This window comes from Ranitomeya variabilis, chromosome 6, assembly GCF_051348905.1.
Source record: "Ranitomeya variabilis isolate aRanVar5 chromosome 6, aRanVar5.hap1, whole genome shotgun sequence".
Lineage (NCBI taxonomy): Eukaryota > Metazoa > Chordata > Amphibia > Anura > Dendrobatidae > Ranitomeya > Ranitomeya variabilis.
The window spans coordinates 409,276,874-409,302,203 of NC_135237.1; the positions used below are offsets into that span (position 1 = coordinate 409,276,874).

General features: G+C 40.8%; 1 protein-coding gene across 5 annotated transcripts in view; it reads right to left on the reverse strand.

Annotated features, from left to right (window-relative positions):
* PTPRM (protein tyrosine phosphatase receptor type M) overlaps positions 1-25,330 on the reverse strand; it is a 995,903-nt gene that overhangs the window by 740,944 nt on the left and 229,629 nt on the right. For all 5 annotated transcript variants that reach the window (XM_077270222.1, XM_077270225.1, XM_077270224.1 and 2 more), the window contains exon 2: positions 7,228-7,350. In XM_077270222.1, the coding sequence (XP_077126337.1) occupies positions 7,228-7,350 (123 nt within the window). The remainder of the gene's footprint in view (positions 1-7,227; positions 7,351-25,330) is intronic.

Genomic DNA, 25,330 nt, shown 5'->3' on the forward strand with positions numbered 1-25,330 from the left:
CTAAGACACAAACCTACACTGATCTAGTGTTGACGGCCTGTCCCCTTCCAACAAACTTTTTCCCAAAGGCTCAATTGTCAGAAAATAATCAAGCTGTGCATTACACACCCTCCTTGGGTCCGGTGCTTTGTCTCCATTGCTCTCCTGAATTCTATTGTGTGGGTACAGGGAGGTTGACATCATAGCAACAACCCTGCAATCAATCACTGTGCTCAACGGTTCATGTCACCTACAATGGCAGAGAAACTGAGCTCAGTGTTGGCTACTGCGCTGCCGACATGATGTTATCATGGTTGCCAACTAATGGGGACTGGGGCAGCAGTGGAGACATAGCACTGGACCCTGGAAGAAAAGTAACGCTCAGTTTAACTGATAGCTGAACCTATGTGAAGAATTTTGTTCTAAAGGGACAATCCCTTGAGGGTAAGGCCAGGATCAAACTTAGTAACCAATGTTATTTATATGCACTATTGCTTTTACTTATTTACGCACAGCAGGGCATTTATTTATTTTGTTTCTGTCTTGGGTTTTGTCAGTTTTTTCAGCCAGTGTGAACATGTCCCTTTTTTGCATGAATACCAACTTGACTCCGATGCGAAAGCATAAGATGCAATATGCTAATGACCCTCAGCTCCAGCTCAGCTGTGAGTGTGCTCTGAGTGTCATGCTATTGTGCTCCAATTTTCTCACATGAGACCATAGCGGCACAGATGCGGAAGAGACGGAAAAGTGATTTCTCCATTTCCCCCAATGCCAATCTCATCGTATGTGGGACTGCACTCGGATTATATCCAAGTGCAGTCTGATGTTTGACACTCACCTATAGACTTGTATGGGTGCGAGTGAGTTGAGTCTCGCTGACAATCGCAGTATGCTACCGAATAGGCATGAGAAAATAATGGCAGATCTGAGCTGCCCCATAGAATAACATTGGGTTCTATCACATAGCACTCGGCCGTGTTATACACTCGTGTGACCCCGGCCTTCAAAGTCTGAAAAATGTGAGTGTTAACAATCTCTGGACATTGTGGCACAGTGTGTTGGCGGTACACCCACACAAATAAATAAAACTAACAAGCACTTGGCTTTTTCTGGCTGGTGCCTCTTCTCAAATGAATCGACATAGATCAATAAGGAAACTTTCTGAAACTTTTATCTTTAAAGAGATCATGGATTGCTACAGCTCAGAGAGTCAGATGCATTAGGAAAGACATTGATTTGCACGTGAGATTCGTGTGATGGACTGAAATAATTATAAGTATCTATGTTGTGAGATGAAATATTGACTAGAAGACTAAACCAAATGTCACACAGTACAGGAGCAGACACCAGGGCCCTAGATCCAGTTTACAAAGTTGGAAGGGAACTGCTGTTTATCAGATGATATATTGACATGTTGCTCAACCGTGGCTTCATGCTATGCAAAAGCCAATATGACACAGCATGCAGGCGTGCATCTAGATGGTCTCATTTCTACTGTCAGAGCACTAAAGGCAATTTGTAATCACCGCTGCTCCATTTACACATAATACATAAAATGAATATTTGATTTAGGAAACAAGGTATGGAAAATGTTTCCCATCTACGTGTGTGGTAGAACCATTACGACTTACATAAGGCAGAAACAGCAGTCTCCCCATTATTGTACATAGAAGATACTGTACCATATACAAGAATTACGGTAATAAAGGGAAGCTGTCCACCTTAGGTCTCATTCAGACGTCAGCTTTCCACATGTTCTATCCTTAGTTTCCACCAACAGAACACGTATCATTGTAATCTATGGAGCTATTCACATTTCCGCAAATAAACATATCCTCGTTTTTTATCCAATCAATGGATCAAAATTACGCATAGAAGACTATGGGTGCGAGAAAATCAGGAACAGCATGCGGAGGGCTTCAGTATGACGCCCATGATCAATATGCAATGGATTGGAAAACCTTTCATAAGTAAAACATCACTGGTGGTAAGGGCTAAAACTGGCCAAACACTGATGGCTCTCAGATCATAGAAAAACCATAGATGTTGGATTGACATGCCTTAAAAAGCAACTTATCTCCTCGACTAAGGATCTCCAGCTTGTAACCCTCAAACTGCTTCACCTTACACTATAAATTAAGGTTAGGCACAAGAAAAGAGCTCTATTTAAAACAAAACTTTTATCATATCATACGGTGAAAAAAAAAAACGTTTACATTTTAATTTCCTGTTTCCACAGATGAGGCCACAGATTTAGCAAACTTGTTGGGTCACGTCCCCGGAAGAAGCTACGGGAAAAGCGTGCGTCGGGGTGCAGGGGTACCATTTTACCACCCACATTTTCACCACCAGTATTTTTGTATTTTTGTTACCCTGTAGTGCTCACTGCTACAGCTCCACAATTCAGGTAATATGCTTCTATACCATTATTAAACATTGCATTGAGTCCTGTTTACCTTTATGTAGTCTAGAGCATTCATTTGGGTATATTTATAAGATGCTTTAGGCACACTGTCACAGTATTAATTATTTGTACCTCTCTTTACCAAGCTCTTTATTTGATTACAAGATCTATGTTATTAAATGAGTAGAGTATTTGCTCTCCTTTCTAGTGGTAATATTTTTTGCCTGATTTGGGGCTATTTATATGCATTTGCACTTTATTTTTGGGTAGGTTTTTTCATTGGTTCCCCCTCTGGGTATATCTGTATTCATGTCTTGTGACCTTTCATTTTAATGATTTATTACTAAACTAAATTTTAATTTGATATTTTGGTTCTCTTCATTCAGGTGTTTTTTTAGTTACATCTTGGCTACTTGTGTCTCTATTGTTCTGAAGTGCCATTTTTGCAATATATAGGACATTTTTTTTTATAAAAACTTGTTGGGTGCTATGTTCATCTAGCAGTTGGTATCGATGAATGTTCCAGCAAACACTGTAGGGTTACACATACCCTGAGGATTACTAATCCAAAAATACATGTATCTAAGAATAATTTCACTCCTCTACAAACAATAACATTTTCTGTTTCTGCACATACTTATGGATGAAGCTAAAAGATGTAGCAAATGCTAACAAGAAAGGACTTAAAAGGCACTGCTACAATTGTATTTTTCACCAACTTTGATAGCTTCATACTTCTCATTTATTTCGGTATTGGTTTAAGACCAATTATGTTTATTGAAATTCTAAAACATAACTCCCATCATACCCCAGTAGCAGCACAATCAACAAATGCTGGGAGTAGTTTTGTAAATGCCGGAGAGTTGCAAGTTGGAGACCACTAGCTCCTGTAATAAACATAATTTACTACTTCACTCAAACACACATTCCTACTTGATATGCCATTTATCAAATTTTCTGGGTTACTACCTGCCGCTTGAAGATATGTATTTTCTCAAATACGTTTTCTTATTAGTGAAGATGTGTAGTCGTTGCGACAGATTGATGAAGTAGAAGATATTTGAGTGACATATGCTGGTGCCAAAGGGGGTGCAATGGCATTTATTCCCCAGTGCTATTGCTGTTTGACGTAAATTATTCATATGTTTAAGAAAACCTCTTTATTTTTCTAGCCATAGTACAGAAAATATCCAATTAAGTTGACTTCTAATCATCTTAAATATATGTGATATCTTAGTTCTGGGCCTATCAGTAAATCTACCTACCCATCTACAGTGGGGAAAACAAGTATTTGATACCCTGCCAATTTTGCAAGTTTTCCCACCTACAAAGAATGGACAGGTCTGTAATTTTGTACACTTCTACAGAATAGAAAAATTAAAAAAAAAAAAAAATACAGAAAATCACACTGTATGATTTTGAAATAATTAAATTGCATTTTATTGCATGAAACATCGTACTTTTCTGACTATAAGACGCACTTTGGGGGTGCGTTTTATAGTTGGAATATACACTGCTCAAAAAAATAAAGGGAACACTTAAGCAACAGAATATAACTACAAGTAAATCAAACTTCTGTGAAATCAAACTGTCCACTTAGGAAGCAACACTGTTTGACAATCAATTTCACATGCTGTTGTGCAAATGGAATAGACAACAGATGGAAATTATTGGCAATTATCAAGACACACTCACTAAAGGAGTGATTCTGCAAGTGGGGACCACAGACCACATCTCAGTACCAATGCTTTCTCGCTGATGTTTTGGTCACTTTTGAATGTTGGTTGTGTTTTCACACTCGTGGTAGCATGAGACGGACTCTACAACCCACACAAGTGGCTCAGGTAGTGCAGCTCATCCAGGATGGCACATCAATGCAAGCTGTGGCAAGAAGGTTTGCTGTGTGTCATCGTAGTGTCCAGAGGCTGGAGGGGCTACCAGGAGACAGGCCAGTACACCAGGAGATGTGGAGGGGGCTGTAGGAGGGCAACAACCCAGCAGCAGGACCGCTACCTCAGCCTGTGTAAGCAGGAACAGGAGGAGCACTGCCAGAGCCCTGCAAAATGACCTCCAGCAGGCCACAAATGTGCAAGTGTCTGCACAAACGGTTAGAAACCGATTCTATGAGGATGGTCTGAGTGCCCGACGTCCACAGATGGGGGTTGTGCTCACAGCCCAACACCATGCAGGATGATTGCCATTTGCCACAGAACACCAGGATTAGCAAATTCGCCACTGGCGCCCTGTGCTCTTCCCAGATGAAAGCAGGTTCACACTGAGCATATGTGACAGAGTCTGGAGATGCCATGGAGAGCGATCTGCTGCCTGCAACATCCCTCAGTATGACCGGTTTGGTAGTGGGTCAGTAATGGTGTGGGGTGGCATTTCTTTGGAGGGCCGCACAGCCCTCCATGTGCTCGCCAGAGGTAGCCTGACTGCCATTAAGTACCGAGATGAGATCCTCAGACCCCTTGTGAGACCATATGTTGATGTGGTTGGCCTTGGGTTCCTCCTAATGCAGGACAATGCCAGGCCTCATGTGCTGGAGTGTGTCAGCAGTTCCTGCAAGATGAAGGCATTGAAGCTATGGACTGGCCCACCCGTTCCCCAGACCTGAATCTGATTGAACACATCCACCAACGTCACGTTGCACCACAGACTGTCCAGGAGTTGGCGGATGCTTTAGTCCAGGTCTGGAAAGAGATCCCTCAGGAGACCATCCGTCGCCTCATCAGGAGCATGCCCAGGCATTGTAGAGAGGTCATACAGGCACATGGAGACAACACACACACAACTGAACATCATTTCCTTGTCTTGAGGCACTTCCACTGACGTTGGATCAGCCTGTAATTTGATTTTCCACTTTGATTTTGAGTATCATTCCAAATCCAAACCTCCATGGGATATTAGTTTTGATTTACATTAATCATTTTTATGGTTTATTGTTCTCAAAGCATTCCACTATGTAATGAATAAAGATTTGCAACTGAAATATTTCATTAAGTGATATCTAGGATGTGGTATTTTAGTGTTCCCTTTATTTTTTTGAGAAGTGTATTTTTTGTGTGTGTTTTTTTTTATTACTGGGTGAGTAATGAGTGTGGCTTACAAATACCTCTCGATTACTAGCCCCAGGGCTTGAAGCCAGCTGTAACTTTTGACAAATCACAGCTGACATTAACTTCACCTACCATTACCCTGATTGCCAACACACCAGGGCAATCGGACAGAGCTGGGCAAAGTGCCTGTATTGGCACATCTAATGTGATGTACCACTTTTGGGGTGGCTGTGGGTTTTTATTTTTAGGCTTGGTAAGTCCCAATAACCATGTACCTTCCCAGCCTGATATCAGCTCAAGGCTGTCTCCTTTACCTTTGCTGGTCATCAAAAATTGGCGGTACCCAGCATTGTTTTTTTAAATCATTTATTTATTAGGTTAAATAAGGATAAAAACCCTTAGTGCTACATGAAATGTTATATGTAGGAGGCTTGTGAAATTATCTAAAGGACATCTACCGTATCTTATTCTATATATTATATATCTAATATCTTTCTATCATCTATCTACTGTATATCTTTATGTAATATTGCTTTATTAGTGTAATAACTAGCTTTAAGTTACATAGCGTATTACAGTATGTAAAGGATGATGTTAAATACGGATTGCATATGCATGTCGTCATATGCATGCTAGGCAAGAAAAAAACTGCACACTCGCATGACATACGAAGTGTCATATGCAGAACACTCACGTTACATTCGTCATACTTTTCTGGATCAACATTGGAGCAATTTTTTTACGCAGATGTGAGCGATGCCAAAGGCTTTATTTGAACATCAGTATTTTTGATCAGTGTTTCATCAGTCAATTCAGTCTTTCGTTTATAGATTTTCTCTGTAAATTCCACTTCTGGTTTTGGCTTTGTTTTTCACTATATATTGCAATACTAAAGTATTGCGGTATATAGAATAAAAAAATAAAAAGGTATTGCCACACTTCTCCCAAAACTACAACAAATAGTGTTCAAAATGTTGTATGTGCCAAAAGATGATGCCATTGGAAATATCAGCTCGCCAACAAAAAAACAAGTCCATATACAGAAAAAAGTTTTTTTCACCACTTAAATAATAAAATAAATCTATAAGTACCACATTATCCTGTTCTAAAATAATAACAGCTATATTAACCTCCAGTGAGAGGGCTGTTCCCACGGTGTTGGCACCAGCTCTCCTGGGGCTCCTGTAACATTATCATGTCACGCAAGCCCTTCAACCAATAACCAGCTGCTTCAGTCTTCTCTCCTTGGAACAAATCAGATATCCTGAGGAAGTGAGAGAGTAGCAATGGCTCTCATTTCTCCTGGATGTCAATTATGTCCAAAGGAGTTGAGAGCAAAAACACCGCTAATTGGATGCTGGGCTCGTGTGACATAATAAAGTCATAATAAAGTCATGTGAGCCCCGGGAGAGTCAGTGCCAACACTGTTGGAATCGCGCACACGTTGGAGGTTAGTATAGCTGTTATTATTTTATAAAGGGGAAATATACGGATTAAGAAGATGTTGTCCGAGTAGTGGACAACGCCTTTAATGGGGTCATTCAAAATGACAAATCATCCCACAAAACACAAGCTCTCACATGGCTATGTCAGTGGAAAAAGAAAAATGTTATGGTTCTTTGAACAAGTGGAATGACTGTCATTAAGGCATTATATACAGACTCCTTATAGTTATCCACAAGCTACCGCATTCCTGCATTTTGACCAGGTTGTTTCCAGTATCTCACAAGTCTCAGTTTGGCCTTTTTACTTGCAGACAAAAAATAAATATATTTCACAAACCTGACGGCATCCAAGAATCTGTGTGTGGCCTCCTCAATGTGTTCATCTGCTCCCATTTCAGGTCGTTGAGCTCCAACTGACTGTAGCCACACGACTGGAATGGCTCATCAAATGTACAGCTACCTGAAAACAGAATAAGCCGAAAATAATACATTAGTTTAAGAGATCGCCACTTTCAGGGAAACATACTTCACATAGACCACACAAGTGGTGCAGAGCAATTGTACGCTCAGCCATTCACAGACCATTTTAGGTTCCAGGCACAGAAAATGGCCATGTACCTCGCTAATGGATTTTAAGAGTACAAATTATTTTGACAGTAAGATTGGCTACATATTTTAAACACTTTTCTGCATTTATAGTACGTAACCATAGATAAATGTGTATTCCATTTACTTAGATTAGAATTTCTTCTACAAGCATTTAGAGGCTTTCACTATTGAAAGGTTTCAGAAAAAATACATTCAGGTACTCTGGTCTACAATCACAATTCATCTCCCTCTGCTTATCCTTCCCTGTTTGTCTATGCTCCCTGTTTTACATTAATATGAAGAATGGCATATGGCTTTGAGGATCTTTTTTTTTTTCAATTAATGAGGATGACTGGCCAAGATTAAAAAAACAAACTAATTTAAAAAATACAATATCAAAACTCCTGAAAAGGATTGCTTCAGAGGTCCTAATCACCAATTAAAGGGAATCTGTCAGAAGTTTTTTGCTACATAATCTGAGGGCAGCATGAGGTAGGGGCTAAGACACAGATTTCAGGGATCTGTCACTTATTAGGCTTGGTACTATTATTTCAATAAAAGGAATGTTTTATCACCAGGAGATTATCACTGCCTGGACTACAGCTGATGATAGCCCCAGTCCAAGTATACTCCATGTTCTGATAAGCAGCTTACTGTCAATAGACAATGTAAATAGTGAGCCTGGTGTGGGTGGGGTTGGTTTCTGAGCTGAGTTACATCTAAAAACTCTGATTGTGTCACAACTGTTGCACCCAGTAAACTAAGTGATACATTGTTGGAATCAGGGTCTCGTTTTCTATATCATGCAGATTCCCTTTAAAAATGAATGACACTAACCCATTTTCAGGGACCCCATTCAGCTATCTGGGGGAGATGTCGATAGGACATATATAATTTTGGACTGCCGATTGCTTTGTACTCCCGGAGATTATCCGCCGTCAGAGATGTCTGTCGGCGGCTTTTACATAGAGAACACAAGAGTGCTCAGTTATACCAGCGCTCCTGTGTATGGGAGAGACAGCCGCGATGGCTGCCAGCTGAACGTTCATCCTACAAACATGTAATGTATATGGCCGGCGTAAGACTCTGTCCATTCCTGCCTTTCTTAATTTTATTGTTCATCAGGAGTGACGCATCTCTGACATGCAAGGCCCCAACACTGACTGTTACGAGGTCTGTGTGGTTTCCATCGTTGTGTCCGGCATTTTACCATAATGCACCATGCTTCACTATTTTGCCTTAGATTTTTGTCTGGATCTGTGACATAGGCTCTAAGCAGACAGATGTGAACACAACCCAAGCTTCACAATTCCCTCAATGGTAACTTTTTTCGGTTAAGAAAGTTAATAGCTTTGCAGAATTATTGCCAACATTTGCTCATTGGGGACTGCAGATCGAGATAACTATAGAGAACTTTCTTCCTTTAATTTAGAGTAGATAGTAAAAAAAAATTGATTTTGTTTCCTGAACAGATGGGTTGGACATGCTTTATTTCTTTTTAAATAAATGATAAACCTGCTCTGAAATGCTACGATTATAACTGTAAATTGAATTAAAACTGTCTCAACTCTGGAAAATGGCTTTACACTACACTAACCAAATAATGGCGGCTAAGGACGAGTAGACGCCTAATGGAGGCACATTAAAAGATGTGTACGCTAAGATTGTTATTTTGTCTGTTTTTCCAGGTAGTTTGATCTTTGGGGGAGTACTATAAACTTCACAATAAATGATTGTTAGCAGTTCTGTTATCATGTAATATGGGGACCCTACTTAGGTTATATTAGGGCTCTTATTATATCAAGGGTTATGTGACAGATATTTATTCCCTGCTATTTAGATAGCGCTGGCATAGTTTGTAGATTATATCTCATTAGTTTTTATACACAATGTCTTTAGAATAAAAGAGGAATCCATGCAAGACAAGGTGGAAGATAGAGAGACTATGCACACCATATGGAAAATGTGGAACTCTTTATTACCGTATTTTATGCCGCACCCGCCTTTTTTTTTTTTTTAAAGTAGGGGCAGCTTAGTGTTGAGTTTAAGCCTCCGGTGGGGCAACAGATTTACTCTAAATTACACAATAAATTGATATGAATTATGGAAAAAAAATCTACACCAGACCGTAGCTGGTGAAAACAATATAAGCAGCCTGAGATGTACAATGCTATTATGAAGCATGCTTTTCTTAACAAATGGGTTGCATGTTAATTCATGTTACTATTTAAAGAGGTTATCCTGTTTCAAATATTTCTACTCCACAACCCAAGAGATGAAGAAAAACAGACCATGATCAAGTGCTGTCTCTCACCACTGTTCTGGTCTTTGTTGATCAGATGCACTTTAGACATCACATTGACAGCACTGCAGCCATTCACTGAGTTCAGCGGCTCTATGTCAATGTGATGCCGTAGATACAGTCAATCAGCAAATAATGGAGAGCTAGAGGCAGCGCTGGACTTGGGGGCAAGAGTAAAAGCTCAGATTTATTTGATGGCACCGAGGCTATGGAGTAATCTTTCCAACGTAACAACCCTTTTAACACTTATGTATGTAATGCCAGTCTCAGAATGGTCCCCCTATGGAGCTATCAAGTGCTGATGATGTGACTTAAAGTCGGTTGTGGGACTTGGTAGCATGACACTATAGTACATTTATGAATGTTTTGATAATATTATGTATTATATATGGTGGGACATGCAAAGTCTTTGCAATTTTACATTCAAGAACATTTTTCAAAAATTATTCCAGAATTTCTAGATGCCGTTTTTCATGAATTGGTGAACCTCTGACCATCTTGGCTTCTGAGAGGCTTTGCCTTTCTAATATGCTCTTGATTTAAACTTTCACGTGTCATCTGCTTTTCATTACAACCATTTCCGTTTACAGCCTTTTGTTAACCCTGTCCCAACTTTTTTGACATGTGTTGCTGTTATAAATTTCTAAATGAAATGGAAAAATGGCTCACTTTTAACTTCTTATCGGTGTTCTATATTTTGTTGTGCACAAAATTTGGCTATAATAGGCTTTAAGACAGGGGTTGTACAGTATTAGTTTAGAAAAAAATGTGCTTCTTTCTCCATCAATGAAACACCTCCCTGCCTACTGAACTCATCATACACTCTGAGAAACAACTCAAATCTGTCTTGGTCGAAGCAGAAAGGTTTGCCAGCACAGTGAGGTGTCAGGTTACATCACCTATTGTACCTTATGGAGAGGGAAGGGGCAGAGGAGACCTGAGGAACAGGGTGACAAAACCAGTAGAGGCAGACAATACAGTCAGATCAATGGTGCTAAATAATGTCCTCCATGTTGCTACTTCTGAACATACATTAGACAGTGAAAGAAGCAGGTTTCTGTGTGCTGAATATAAAATACATTATAGCACCTAGTCTGCAGCCCCTGGTTCACAAAGACTGAAAATTAGAGATAGATCCTGCAAAGGGTAAAACTTGTGAAAATGTAGGATACAAGTCGTATAATAGAAAAGTTATTTCTCTGGGGCACACACTGAAAAGTTACTTAAAATGACAGATACGCTTTAGCACAAGCTTTTTTTTTTCTTCAAAAGTTGTCCTTCCATTTGCAGTGTTTTTGTCATTCCTTTCCAATATCTGTACGTAGGACATTACAATTATTCTATTCTCCATAAAACTGTATAGGTACAGGTACACCACGGGAGATATGTAGAATCATATAATGACAGAGAATGCTTTCTGTCAGCTCACATCGGCACAGAAATGACATGGCACACCACTTTCCAACCTATAAATAAAATATAGAAATGCAATTTTCCAGCAGATGAAGGTTAAGAGTGTCTAAGAAGAGATGAATGCGACCAAAGAAATTTCAAAAGAGCGGTTCACAAGTTGACTGCTGATTTGTGACGAAGCTTCTTGATAACACAAAATGGCAGTGGAAAAGTTTATATGCCTTTAGAAAAAAGTTCAAAGAAACACAGACTGTGATTAAGATGAAACAAGGAAGGATATTTGTGTGCGGAGCGGGGTATGGCATCGGTACATGTCCTAAGTGCTGATTCTCGATCAGTGGGCTGAATGCATATCATATTTCCCTGTTGGTGTTTCTGAACATCAAGCTGAATCAATCTATAATTTTATGAGGTCATTGAAATGAAATAGAATTGACATTTTCTTTGCAATGAGAAAACACAAGGAAGCCAAGATTGTGGAATTAATTATGGCTCAGTGAATGTAGCAACTCACATTATTAATAAATAGTTGAATAACTAGAAGATATTATATGTCCCTTTTCGGAAAATAGAGAAACAATGTGACACGTAAATATATATAGGCACTATTATCTGTAGGACAATAAAAAAAAAGTCTGTGCTGGTACGAGGCCACTGACCTGTCAGTTCGAGAGGGTACGGTGCTGCTATGTAGGAGATAAAGTGAGAGGCTGAGAAACTTCTAGTACAGTGTCGGACTGGGGAGCCAAGGGCCCACCAGTAACCAACTCCAGGGCGTCACTTATCAGCTACATGCAAATATGACATTATCCTCAATCACAAATTTATATAACAGTGAACTGGGTAGATTGTTAATGAATAACATGCCGCCTTTGTCTGTACACAGTGATTCAAGTATTTAGTGCCAAGTATTGCTCACACAAGAGGGTGATGGCCCACTGTTGCACAGGGGCCCTCCGGAGGATTCTGCTGTTCTACCGTAGGCCAGTCCAAGCCTGTCGTTACGCCCCAATGCACTTCTAGACATAACGTCATTTGTTGCCACCAGAGCAGAGTTTTGGGGGTCACAAAAAGATCAACTGTCTATTTTCCAGGGAAACACAATCATATTGATGGTTTGGATGGAGCAAGAGTTTCTTCACATGCTGTTCATTTCCTGTGGGAATAGGCAGCGTTTTACAGCACCAGCAGAGTGAATGACATTCCTGAACTCTCACACATGACGCTTATTTTTCTCTTGTAGATTTGATCGATCAAAGTATTTTTCAAATCTGCAGCATGTCAATTCTTTCACTGTTTTTTCATCATATTTTTTACATTCAAATTAATGGGAAAAAGGCAAGTACCAACGCATCAAAAACAAGCGCAACAATAAATAAAAAACCTGCATATTTTAAACAACATTTCTCCCACCAACACAAACAGGAAAGTCAGCTGCAAATACTCAACATGTGCACATACCCTAAAACTATGTTCACACATGGAGTCAATAAAAAAGTTGTGGCCAAAGCCTTTAAAGGCAAGCTGACCTAAGCAATTAGGCTAGGTTCACATCGCGTTAGGGCAATCCGTGTAACGGATCCGTTCAACGGATACGCTAACGATGAGCCCCAAATTTTCTGTATTTTTGCGATCGCGTTAACGCATGCGTTAATGAATGGTTGATTTGCGTCGGCCTGCGTTAGCAATAGAGTTCTATGCAGAGCGAACGCTTCTGTTTTCTGTGTGTTCGCCGTAACGGACCCAAAAACGCAGTAGTCCGTGTTCAAAGGTGCGTCACAAAATAATGGACCATCGCTAACGCATGCTGATTTTGACATGCATTAGGATCCTTTACGCTGATGGAAGTCTATGGGTGCGTTAACGGATCCGTTACATTGCGTTAGTGCTGCTGTTAAACAGATTGCCCTAACGCAATGTGAACCTAGCCTTATTCACACATCAGTGATTTTTTTTGTGGTCATGACGGATTTCATCAACCAAGGTATCATTGTAATCAGTATAACAACGCCAACCTGACACTGTCTGTATGTTACTGTGCACAATCCTGCTGACAGGTTCCCTTTAATATAAGTCATCAATATCTGAGCAAATGGGGTCCAGCACCCAGCACCATTGCCAATCAGCTGTTATCTGCGGCCGGCCAGAAATACTTGCAGAGCTGGCCATCTTCTGATATTGGATGCCTACTGATTTGAATAGGAGGTGGATGTGCAGTACCAACCTCAGCCATTATCAGACGACAGTCACTTCCGTCCGGTGGCCACTGCCACCGGTCGTTATAACAGCTGATCGACAGGGTGCCAGGTGTCGGACCTTGGCTGATCAGACATTGATGCCCTATCCTAAGTGTAGGTCATCAATGTAAAAGTAGTGGACAACCTCTTTAAAATAGCAATTGGTCAAACCACAGTTTAATCCTAAAATTGCCTGGCAAGAGTTCTGAATGAAAAGTGATGTATTCATGACATACAGGCTTCCACCCTCCAGCCGCAGATTGTCAGCTCTCTCACTTTTGTGGTGCTGCTAGGATTAAAGTGTGATTTCACCAACTGAACCTCTAATAGATAGAGTAATTTGAGGGCATGAGGTAGGGGCTGAAACATTGATTTTAGTGATGTGTCACTTACTAGGCTGTGTGCTGTTGTTTCAATGCAATGAGTGTTTGTTCCACAGGATTATCACTGACGGACTACAGCTCACGTGCATCCTGGTCCCACTCTGCCCCTACCACTGGTTAGCAGATCACTGTCACTATGTAATGTACACAGAAAGGAGTGGTGTGGCTTTCAGAGCTCTGCTACATGCTACATCTAAAACCTCTGATTGTATCACAACTGCTGCACCCAGTAAACTAAGTAATGCATCGCTGAACTCAGGGTCATTTTTCCTATATTATGCTGCTCCCAGATGAAGTATCAAAAATCTGGTGTCAGATTCCCTTTACATGATAATAATACAACCGATACATAATAGCACAAGCATTGGTGTGTTAGCATTGAAAGTAGAAAGTTACAGATGAGCAGCTAGAGAGGCAACACTTAATCCTCTTGGTACAGAAAAGAGGATTGGGGTTTTGGTTAAGATTAATAACAAACTGAAGTTGTTCGTAGGATCCAGACTCAAGATTTCAATTATCTATTCGTCGGTACTCTGCAGTGACTGCAATCTGATTGCTCTGCTTTACGTAATCTCCACACTTGACATTTGTATCATACTCCATTATGTTCTTTGCTGTTTTAATAAATGTATTGGAGATTTAAACAAGATGTGCTGACAAACCCACTGAAGCCTCTGCTAGTTCTCGGGCCCCAAGTTGAGTGTCACGAGTGCATATGAAGAGACAGCTAAGTGCCGTCTACCCTGCTGATGCTCACACAAATGTGATTATAACAAATATCTATGCAAGTCTTTGACATCCAGTCGCATATTCATTGGTGTTATTTTCTGGAGAGAACTACAAGTGTTACGTAAATGATACCTCTTCTCAATGTCTCTCAAATTCTGAGCAAAAGATGCTGGAATGCAGAATACAGTGGGGACAATAAGCAATTAATTCACTGCCAACTTTGCAAGTTTTCCCACCTAGTTTTCCCGAGAATGGAGAGGTCTGTACTTTTTATTGTAGGTATACTTAATCTGTGAGAGACAGAATGTTAAAAAAAAAACACACAGAAACTCACATTGTATCATTTTTACATAATTAATTTGAATGTTATTGCATCAAATAAGTATTTGATACAATAGAAAAACAGAACTTACCATTTGGTACAGAAATCTTTTTTTGCAATTACAGAGGTCAGATGTTTCTTGTAGTTCATGACCAAGTTTGCACACACTGCAGCAGGGATTTGGCCCACTCCTCCATACCGATCTTCTCCAGGTCTTTCAGGCTTCGGGGCTGTCGCTGGCAACATTGGGTTTCATCTCTCTTCAAAAATTTCTATTGGGTTCAGGTCTGAAGACTGGCTGGGCCACTCCCTGTGAAATGCTTCTTACAGAGCCACTCCTCAGTTGCCCTGGCTGTGTGTTTCAGGTCATTGACATGCTGGAAGACACAGCCACGACCCATATTCAATGCCCTTACTGAAGGAAGGAGGTTGTTGGCCAAAATTTCACGATACCTGACCCTATCCATTCTCCCTTCAATACGGTGCAGTCATCCTGTCCCCTTTACAGAAAAGCACCCCAAAATATCATGTTAACCCCACCATGCTTCATGGTTGGGACAGTGCTCTTTGCTGGTACTCTTCCTTCTTTTTCCTCCTAACAAGTTCTATTTTGGTCTCATCTGACCACATGACCTTCTCCCATGCCTCCTCTGGGTTATAAAGATCATCACTGGCGAACTTCAAACAGGTCTGGACATGTGCTGGTGTGAGCAGGGGGGCCTTGCGTGCCCTGTAGGATTTTAAATCATGATGGAGTAGTGTGTTACTAATAATAATGTTTGAGACTGTGGTCCCAGCTCTCTTCAGGTCATTAACAAGGTCCTCCCATAGGTCAGGAATCAGCCCAGAACTCTTTCTCAGAATCATCCTTACCCCACAAGGCGAGATCTTGCATGGATCCCCAGACCAAGGAAGATTGCCAGTCATCTTGGGTTTCTTCCATTCTATAATAATTGAGCCAACAGTTGTTGCCTTCTCACCAAGTTGCTTGCCTACTGTCCTATAGCCCATCCTAGCTTTATGCAGGTCTACAATTTCATTCATGTTGTCTTTAGACAGCTCTTTGGTCTTGGCCATGGTGGAGAGGTTGGAGTGTGATTGATAGTTTGTGTACAGGTGTCTTTTAAACAGATAATGAGTTCAAACAGATGCAATTAATACAGGTAATGAGTGGAGAGTAGGAGGGCTACTTAAAGAAAGACAGGTCTGTGAGAGCCAGAATTCTTGCTGGTTAATTTAATTATTTAAAAATCATACAATGTGATTTTCTGGTTTTTATTTTTAGATTCTGTATCTCACAGTTGAAGTGTACCTACGATAAAAATTACAGACCTTCCATTTTTTTGTAGGTAGGAAAACTTGCAAAATTGGTGGTGTATAAAATTCTTAATTTCCTCATTGTATGTCAGCAAGAAAATTAACACATCCCAATCTGACAGTCTGCTCCTGCTTTATCTTGTCATATTATTGCTTAATAAGTATATATGAAGATCGTATAAACCATATGCATTAATCATAATGTACTTAAAATGTGCTTATAAAAATGTAGTACCAGATACAGTTACCCTTCTTCAGGGACTGACGCTGACTGTGAAGGGCCCCTGTGCAGGGTTTGTGTTCGAGTACCCCAGCTTCCCCTTTCATTAAGCTGTGAGTTTTAGTGTCAGGACAGACACCACTTAAAGGGAACCTGTCACCCTCAAAATAGAAGGTGAGCTAAGCCCACCGGCATCAGGAGCTTATCTACAGCATTCTGTAATGCTGTAGATATGCCACTGATGTATCCTGAAAGATGAGAAAAAGTGGTTAGATTATACTCACCTGGGCGGGCGGTCCGATCCGATGGGCGTCGCGGTCCGGGGCTTCCCATCTTCATAGGATGACGTCCTCTTCTTGTCTTCAGAGCAAAGTACTGCAGTGCGCAGGTGCCGGGCCTCTCTGACCTTTCCCGGCGCCTGTGCACTGCAGTACTATGCTCTGCCATCAACAGGGCAGACAAAGTACGCCTGCGCTGGAGCCGCAGCGTGAAGACCAGAAGAGGACGTCATCGTAAGAAGATGGGAGGCCCAAGAAGAGGACGTCATCGTAAGAAGATGGGAGGCCCAAGAAGAGGATGTCATCGTAAGAAGATGGGAGGCCCAAGAAGAGGACGTCATCGCAAGAAGATGGGAGGCCCAAGAAGAGGACGTCATCGTAAGAAGATGGGAGGCCCAAGAAGAGGACGTCATCGTAAGAAGATGGGAGGCCCTGGACCGGACCGCGATGCCCATCGGACCGGACCGCAGTGGGACCGCCCCTGTGTGAGTATAATCTAACCTCTTTTTCTCATCTTTCAGGATACATCAGGGGCTTATCTACAGCATTACAGAATGCAGTAGATAAGCCCCTGATGCTGGTGGGCTTAGCTCATTTTCGATTTTGGGGGTGACAGGTTCCCTTTAATATGTAACTGTATAGTAAATGCCGTATTACACTGACTAGACAGAGAAACACAGGGGAACCATCCTTACAGTGTTTGAGCAGGAAAATCTACATACATATAGTGTTTGAGGATAATATAGTCATTGTAATTGAAGAAATTAGAAGGCTGAAAAAGAGCTGTTTTTTGTATTAAATCATGATGTCAGGTTGTATTTAATTGATGAAAAAAATGGAAAATTTGTAAATTAAAAACTTGGTTTGAGTCTCTTTATTCTGAGAACAGTAATAATTTTATTTTTCTGTTGGTGGAGCTATATAGGGGCTCATTTTTTGCGTAGCAAGACTATGTTTTTATTGACACTATTATTGGTTCAATAAGAAGGTTTGATTTCTTTTTATTGCATTTTCTTTGGGATCTGTAGTGACCCCAAAATGTTTGGAGTGCTTTCTGGTGACATTTTTCTTTATTTTTAGTTGAGGAAAAGAGGGTCATTTGAATTTTTATGTTTTTAAATTTTTGAAAACTTTAATCTTTTACTTCCTTTTATAGAGGTTGAAGGGACTTGAATTTGTGATAATCTTCAGGGTGGCTTGCGTTTTGCCATTCTGAATGTCATGGAGCCAGTGAAAAATATTTAGAATTGAGAGTCCTCAGTGGTTGATACTTTTTAATGGCTAACTGAAAAGATCGTAAAGGTATCAAAAACTGAGGACTCTCAATTATAAATATCCACTGGCTAACAAGGTACCAAGATATATATCTTTTCTGTATCAAAATGGAGCCAGTGAGTTTGATGAAAGTGTTAAAGGCGATGTCCAGTGAAAACATTTTGTCTCCAATTCACAAGATAGGTGATAACTTGTTGAATGGTGGGGGGTGGCCACTCAGACCCGCACCTATAGGCAGAACATTTATCCCCTCGAGAGTGAAGCAGCAGTGAACATTAGCAAAGTGTGCTCCATTCATTTCCTATGGCACAGCCGAGAGCTGCACTTGGCTATTTCTGGGAACACCATGGAGAACGATGGGAGCATCATCCGGGCGTCCAACCTGTGGCGCCATTTTGTAATGGGGATAAAAATTCTCCATCAAGAATAGAAAATTGTCACAGTGGTGGGACATCTACGGATCAGCAAGTTATCACCTATCTGGGCATCGGTGATAACATGTGTGAAGAATATGGGGGCTATAATTTCTTCTCAATCAACTATCATGTCTGATTAAAGATTATAGTTCTCTTACATAGTGTGAAGTTTTGATGGCCAAGCTAAATTTACGCCTCCAGCAAATAGCTGGGACCAAGCTATTCCTGACAGGATGGATACCTATAGCACGTGTAAAGCTAATTAACTGACCAGACAGGAGCTGTAATTTCATAAAGAGTTATGGAGTTATAGACTTATCGTATGTCCTAGCTGTATACCGGTTACATTTTCGAGATCTCGGGAATGTTCTAGCACCCAGGGGTAGTGAGATATGTAGAACAGCTAGTAGAAGCCAGGTAGAATAGTTGTGTTTGGCCTCCAAGTGTAACGAGGGCTCATCCGCATCCGATGGCGCCAAAACCACCGCCCTGTGACCTGCCAAAGAGAAGTTATGATCCATCATAGGTTTAGGAGTTTCAGCTGGCAGAGCAAGTGGGAGAGAGACTAGGACCATCCCGGGAAGGGTGAGGAATGGAGTGACAGACCAAAGGGTCAAGTACACGTGCGACAATGTGGGCCTTTGTTCTCTGCCAAGGGAGGTCACACCATGCGGTGTCTTGGAAGAAACTGGAACTAGCTGGCCCCTGCACCTCCCATGTGGTTGCCATCATCCAATGGCTGAACATCAAGCCGGTAACTGATTTTTGTATCATCTACTTATACTTTTGTACTACCACCTGTATTTCCATATCTGACCAATCTATATGTATAACCATTGTGTATATAGTGCATTGTCTAAAGTGTCCTTAAGGCAATTAAATATATTTTAACCATAGGCTGCTCTGTTATCTCGATCCACAAATCCACACGGCCGTGTTCTCGGTTTTCATTTTCCATGCTACGGGGGCTGGTTTCTGGCCCGATACAATCCCATTAATTGACCGAGCTTATATCTAATGAACTGGTGGCAGTCCTCCCGGGCTGACCAGGCGCTGTTTCACTGGGGATACTGAAAGAGGCCTCCCAGCCAGTCAGGGTTGTGAGCGAGTGTGGTGCCATGTCAGCAACTGCGTGGGCCATATTTTCTCCCTCCCTGGGCCTATGTGAACAGGGGGTGTCTGACTAAAACTGTGCCAAGCTGACCTTATGTGTCCCCAGGGGATGTGGAATGTCACGTTGGTGCAAGTGGGAGACCATACCGTGTGATCCCTTTGACATAATAGTAATGTCAGGCGGGGTGGCGAGGTGCAGTTTCATCACAAGTTGTTTTCACTAAACTACCTTTTTTAATGGGTGTGTTTACCCTTCTTCACAAATATTGAATATGGGGGTTGTGAAATTAAAATAACCCTTCATTACGAACATGTTCAGATACTCATTTAAACTACATTTGTTCCCCCGCAACTGAAGACTTGAAGAATCTTCCACAGCAGAACTTTAGTGCAGTGTAAAATACTTTGCTGTTTATGCAATTTTCTGATGCATTTTGTAAGCGGATATTTATAGCATAGCGGGCAGAACTATTGAAATGTTCCAAGGTAATTTTGCAGTCCTCATAGGGCTGTAAATTATGAAAAGCATTCAATAATTCACAGCAATTTGTGTTCTAACATGACTGGAAATCTCTTTCTTAAATTGAAAGTTCACTGTGACAGTAAGTAATCAGAAATCAACTTATGTATTTCTATTAACTGAAAGGGTCGCTTTACAAATTAGACAGATTTGATTAAAGCCCAGTTCATACTATCCATTTCTGTTGCTGTTTATTTTTAACCAAATGCAATAGAGTCTTTTCTTCTTTGGATCCATACATGGATTTACAAAAACAAGGTTCAAGCGCAAAATATGGACTAAGGCTAAATTTTGCTTGGTCTTCCAGACCTTATTTTGACCTTCACTGTTCCTGTTAACAGCCATTTCTTAATTACATTACGAACTGAGGAAAGGGCAAGTTGAAAACACTTTGTCATCTTCTTATAGCCTTCTCCTGCTTTGTGGGTCTCCTCCATTTTTAGAGTGCTAGGTAGCTGCTTAGATGAACCCATGGCTGTTATTTTTGGCACAAGGTTAGAGGAGGCTGGGCTTTTATAAAACTGGGAAATTTGTATCAACTGGCCTTTCCTAACGATGACAGTGAACATGCCATATCCCTAACAGGCTAATTAAGGTCTGAAACCTTGGTCAAAGTTATCTGAGCACACAAATCTCCAAGGCTGCCCAAACTTTTGCATCAGACCACTTTCCTTTTGTAATTTTTAAAATGAAAAAAAATAAAAATAAATACATAAATATATATATATATATATATATATAAATATATATATATATATATATATATATATATATATATATAGTGTACAGACCAAAAGTTTGGACACACCTTCATTTAAAGATTTTTCTGTATTTTCATGACTTTGAAAATTGTACATTCACACTGAAGGCATCGAAACTATGAATTAACACATGTGGAATTATATACTTAACAAAAAAGTGTGAAACAACTGAAATTATGTCCCATATTCTAGGTTCTTCAAAATTGCCACCTTTTGCTTTGATGACTGCTTTGCACACTCTTGGCATTCTCTTGATGAGCTTCAAGAGGTAGTCACGGGGAATGGTCTTTCAACAATCTTGAAGGAGTTCCCAGAGATGCTTAGCACTTGTTGGCCCTTTTGCCTTCACTCTGCGGTCCAGCTCACCCCAAACCATCTCGATTGGGTTCAGGTCTGGTGACTGTGGAGGCCAGGTCATCTGGCGTAGCACCCCATCACTCTCCTTCTTGGTTAAATAGCCCTTACACAGCCTGGAGATGTGTTTGGGGTCATTGTCCTGTTGAAAAATAAATGATGGTCCAACTAAACGCAAACCGGATGGAATAGCATGCCGCTGCAAGATGCTGTGGTACCCATGCTGGTTCAGTATGCCTTCAATTTTGAATAAATTCCCAACAGTGTCACCAGCAAAGCACCTAAACACCATTACACCTCCTCCTCCATGCTTCACGGTGGGAACCAGGCATGTAGAGTCCATCCGTTCACCTTTTCTGCGTCGCACAAAGACACGGTGGTTGGAATCAAAGATCTCAAATTTGGACTCATCAGACCAAAACACAGATTTCCACTGATCTAATGTCTATTCCTTGTGTTCTTTAGCCCAAGCAAGTCTCTTCTGCTTGTTGCCTGTCCTTAGCAGTGGTTTCCTAGCAGCTATTTTACCATGAAGGCCTGCTGCACAAATTCTCGTCTTAACAGTTGTTGTAGAGATGTGTCTGCTGCTAGTTCTCTGTGTGGCATTGACCTGGTCTCTAATCTGAGCTGCTGTTAACGTGCGATTTCTGAGGCTGGTGACTCGAATAAACTTATCCTCAGAAGCAGAGGTGACTCTTGGTCTTCCTTTCCTGGGGCGGTTCTCATGTGAGACAGTTTCTTTGTAGTGCTTGATGGTTTTTGCAACTGCACTTGGGGACACTTTCAAAGTTTTCCCAATTTTTCGGACTGACTGACCTTCATTTCTTAAAATAATGATGGTCACTCATTTTTCTTTACTTAGCTGCTTTTTTCTTGCCTTAATAATAATCTTTATTTTTATATAGCGCTAACATATTCCACAGCACTTTACAGTTTTGCACACATTAACATCACTGTCCCCGTTGGGGCTCACAATCTAAATTCCCTATCAGTATGTCTTTGGAATGTGGGAGGAAACTGGAGTACCAGGAGGAAACCCACGCAAACACAAACTCTTTGCAGATGTTGTCCTTAGTGGGGATTGAACCCAGGACTCCAGCGCTGCAAGGCTGCTGTGCTATCCACTGCTCCACCGTGCATTCTAACAGTCAATTCAGTAGGACTATCAGCTGTGTATCCACCAGACTTTTGCGCAACACAACTGATGGTCCCAACACCATTTATAAGGCAAGAAATCCCACTTATTAAACCTGACAGGGCACACCTGTGAAGTGAAAACCATTCCCAGTGACTACCTCATGAAGCTCATCAAGAGAATGCCAAGAGTGTGCAAAGCGGGCAGCACGGTGGCGCAGTGGTTAGCACAGCAGCCTTGCAGCGCTGGAGTCCTGGGTTCAAATCCCACCAAGGACAACATCTGCAAATAGTTTGTATGTTCTCTCCGTGTTTGCATGGGTTTCCTACGGGTACTCTGGTTTCCTCCCACATTCCAAAGACATACTGATAGGGAATTTAGATTGGGAGCCCCAATGGGGACAGTGATGATAATGTGAGCAAACTGTAAAGCGCTGCAGAATATGTTAGCGCTATATAAAGATTATTATTATTATAAAGCAGTCATCAAAGGAAAAGGTGGCTACTTTGAAGAACCTAGAATATAAGGCATAATTTCAGTTGTTTCACACTTTTTTGTTAAGTATATAATTCCACATGTATTCATAGTTTTGATGCCTTCAGCGTGAATTTACAATTTTCATAGTCATGAAAATACAGAAAAATCTTTAAATGTGAAGGTGTGTCCAAACTTTTGGTCTGTACTGTATATGTATATACTGTATATACAGTACAGACCAAAAGTTTGGACACACCTCATTTAAGGATTTCTCTGTATTTTCATGACTATGAAAATTGTACATTCACACTGAAGGCATCAAAACTATGAATTAACACATGTGGAATTATATACTTAACAAAAAAGTGTGAAACAACTGAAATTATGTCTTATATTCCACGTTCTTCAAAGTAGCCATCTTTTGCTTTGATGACTGCTTTGCACACTCTTGGCATTCTCTTGATGAGTTTCAAGAGGTAGTCACCGGAAATGGTCTTCCAACAATCTTGAAAGAGTTCCCAGAGATGCTTAGCACTTGTTGGACCTTTTGGCTGCACTCTGCGGTCCAGCTCACCCCAAACCATCTCGATTGGGTTCAGGTCTGGTGACTGTGGAGGCCAGGTCATCTGGTGTAGCACCCCATCACTCTCCTTCTTGGTCAAATAGCCCTTACACAGCCTGGAGGTGTGTTTGGGGTCATTGTCCTGTTGAAAAATAAATGATGGTCCAACTAAATGCAAGCCGGATGGAATAGCATGCCGCTGCAGGATGCTGTGGTAGCCATGCTGGTTCAGTATGCCTTAAATATTGAATAAATCCCCAACAGTGTCACCAGCAAAGCACCCCACACCATCACACCTCCTCCTCCATGCTTAACGGTGGGAACCAGGCATGTAGAGTCCATCCGTTCACCTTTTCTGCGTTGCACAAAGACACGGTGGTTGGAAACAAAGATCTCAAATTTGGACTCATCAGACCAAAGCACAGATTTCCACTGGTCTAATGTCCATTCCTTGTGTTCTTTAGCCCAAGCAAGTCTCTTCTGCTTGTTGCCTGTCCTTATCAGTGATTTCCTAGCAGATATTTTACCATGAAGGCCTGCTGCATAAAGTCTCCTCTTAACAGTTGTTGTAGGGATGTGTCTGCTGCTAGAACTCTGTGTGGGATTGACCTGGTCTCTAATCTGAGCTGCTGTTAACCTGCGATTTTTGAGGCTGGTGACTCGGATAAACTTATCCTCAGAAGCAGAGGTGACTCTTGGTCTTTCATTCCTGGGGTGGTCCTTATGTGAGCCAGTTTCTTTGTAGCACTTGATGGTTTTTGCCACTGCACTTGGGGACACTTTCAAAGTTTTCCCAATTTTTTGGACTGACTTGACTTGCATGTCTTAAAGTAATGATGGTCACTCGTTTTTACTTAGCTGCTTTTTTCTTGCCATAATACAAATTCTAACAGTCTATTCATTAGGACTATCAGCTGTGTATCCACCAGACTTCTGCACAACACAACTGATGGTCCCAACCCCATTTATAAGGCAAGAAATCCCACTTATTACACCTGACAGGGCACACCTGTGCAGTGAAAACCATTTCCGGTGACTACCTCTTGAAGCTCATCAAGAGAATGCCAAGAGTGTGCAAAGCAGTCATCAAAGCAAAAGGTGGCTACTTTGAAGAACCTAGAATATAAGACATAATTTCAGTTGCTTCACACTTTTTTGTTAAGTATATAATTCCACATGTGTTAATTCATAGTTTTGATGCCTTTAGTGTGAATTTACAATTTTCAAAGTCATGAAAATACAGAAACATCTTTAAATGATAAGGTGTGTCCAAACTCTTGCTTTGTACTGTATATATATAGCATACAAAGGAAATGTGTCATCTTTAACTTCAGGCTTTGTAGACATCATTTAATATTCAAATTGCTTAACTGTTCACAATAACAGTAGTTTTGACCAGGGGTATCAACATTTTTACATGCCCCTGTATATTTTCCCAAGGGAAAATTAGGGGCCTTAAGACAGTAGCCAATGTAATAGATTTACCGACCAAAAAAATTATATTTAACCAGCTATTTGACTTTATACAAGCTCAACCATTTTACTACACGCAAAACTATTCCAACAGAGTACAATTTTCACATAAAAAACATAACATTGGTGCCATCTATTACTGAATGTAGAGGTGCTTTAGATAGGTACTGAACACCATATCCACAGCCTGTCCCTGTTCTCTGCTGTTAGAAAGCTGAAATCATGACTTTTTCTTGTATCCCATTGATACCAGAAAACCACGGAGAAATGCTGAAAACAGTGCCAGTGGTCAAAAACTTTGAACAAACACTCAGGATATCAAAAACAGATGCAAAAAAATGCTTATAAAATGCTGATGTGTCTAGAGCAATACGAGATTTTTAGAAATCTAAGCAGGTACGTCCAAGTACAAAAGACGTTATGTCCACATATCCTTGAGCGCCAGTTTTCATTAATTTATGCCTGATTTCTTGGATGAGTAAAAAAGACTAATGCATAGGCTTGAACATGTTGCTTGACCTTGTGACCAAAGCCTTAAAATACAGCGTAATAGTTTTCTGTGAAT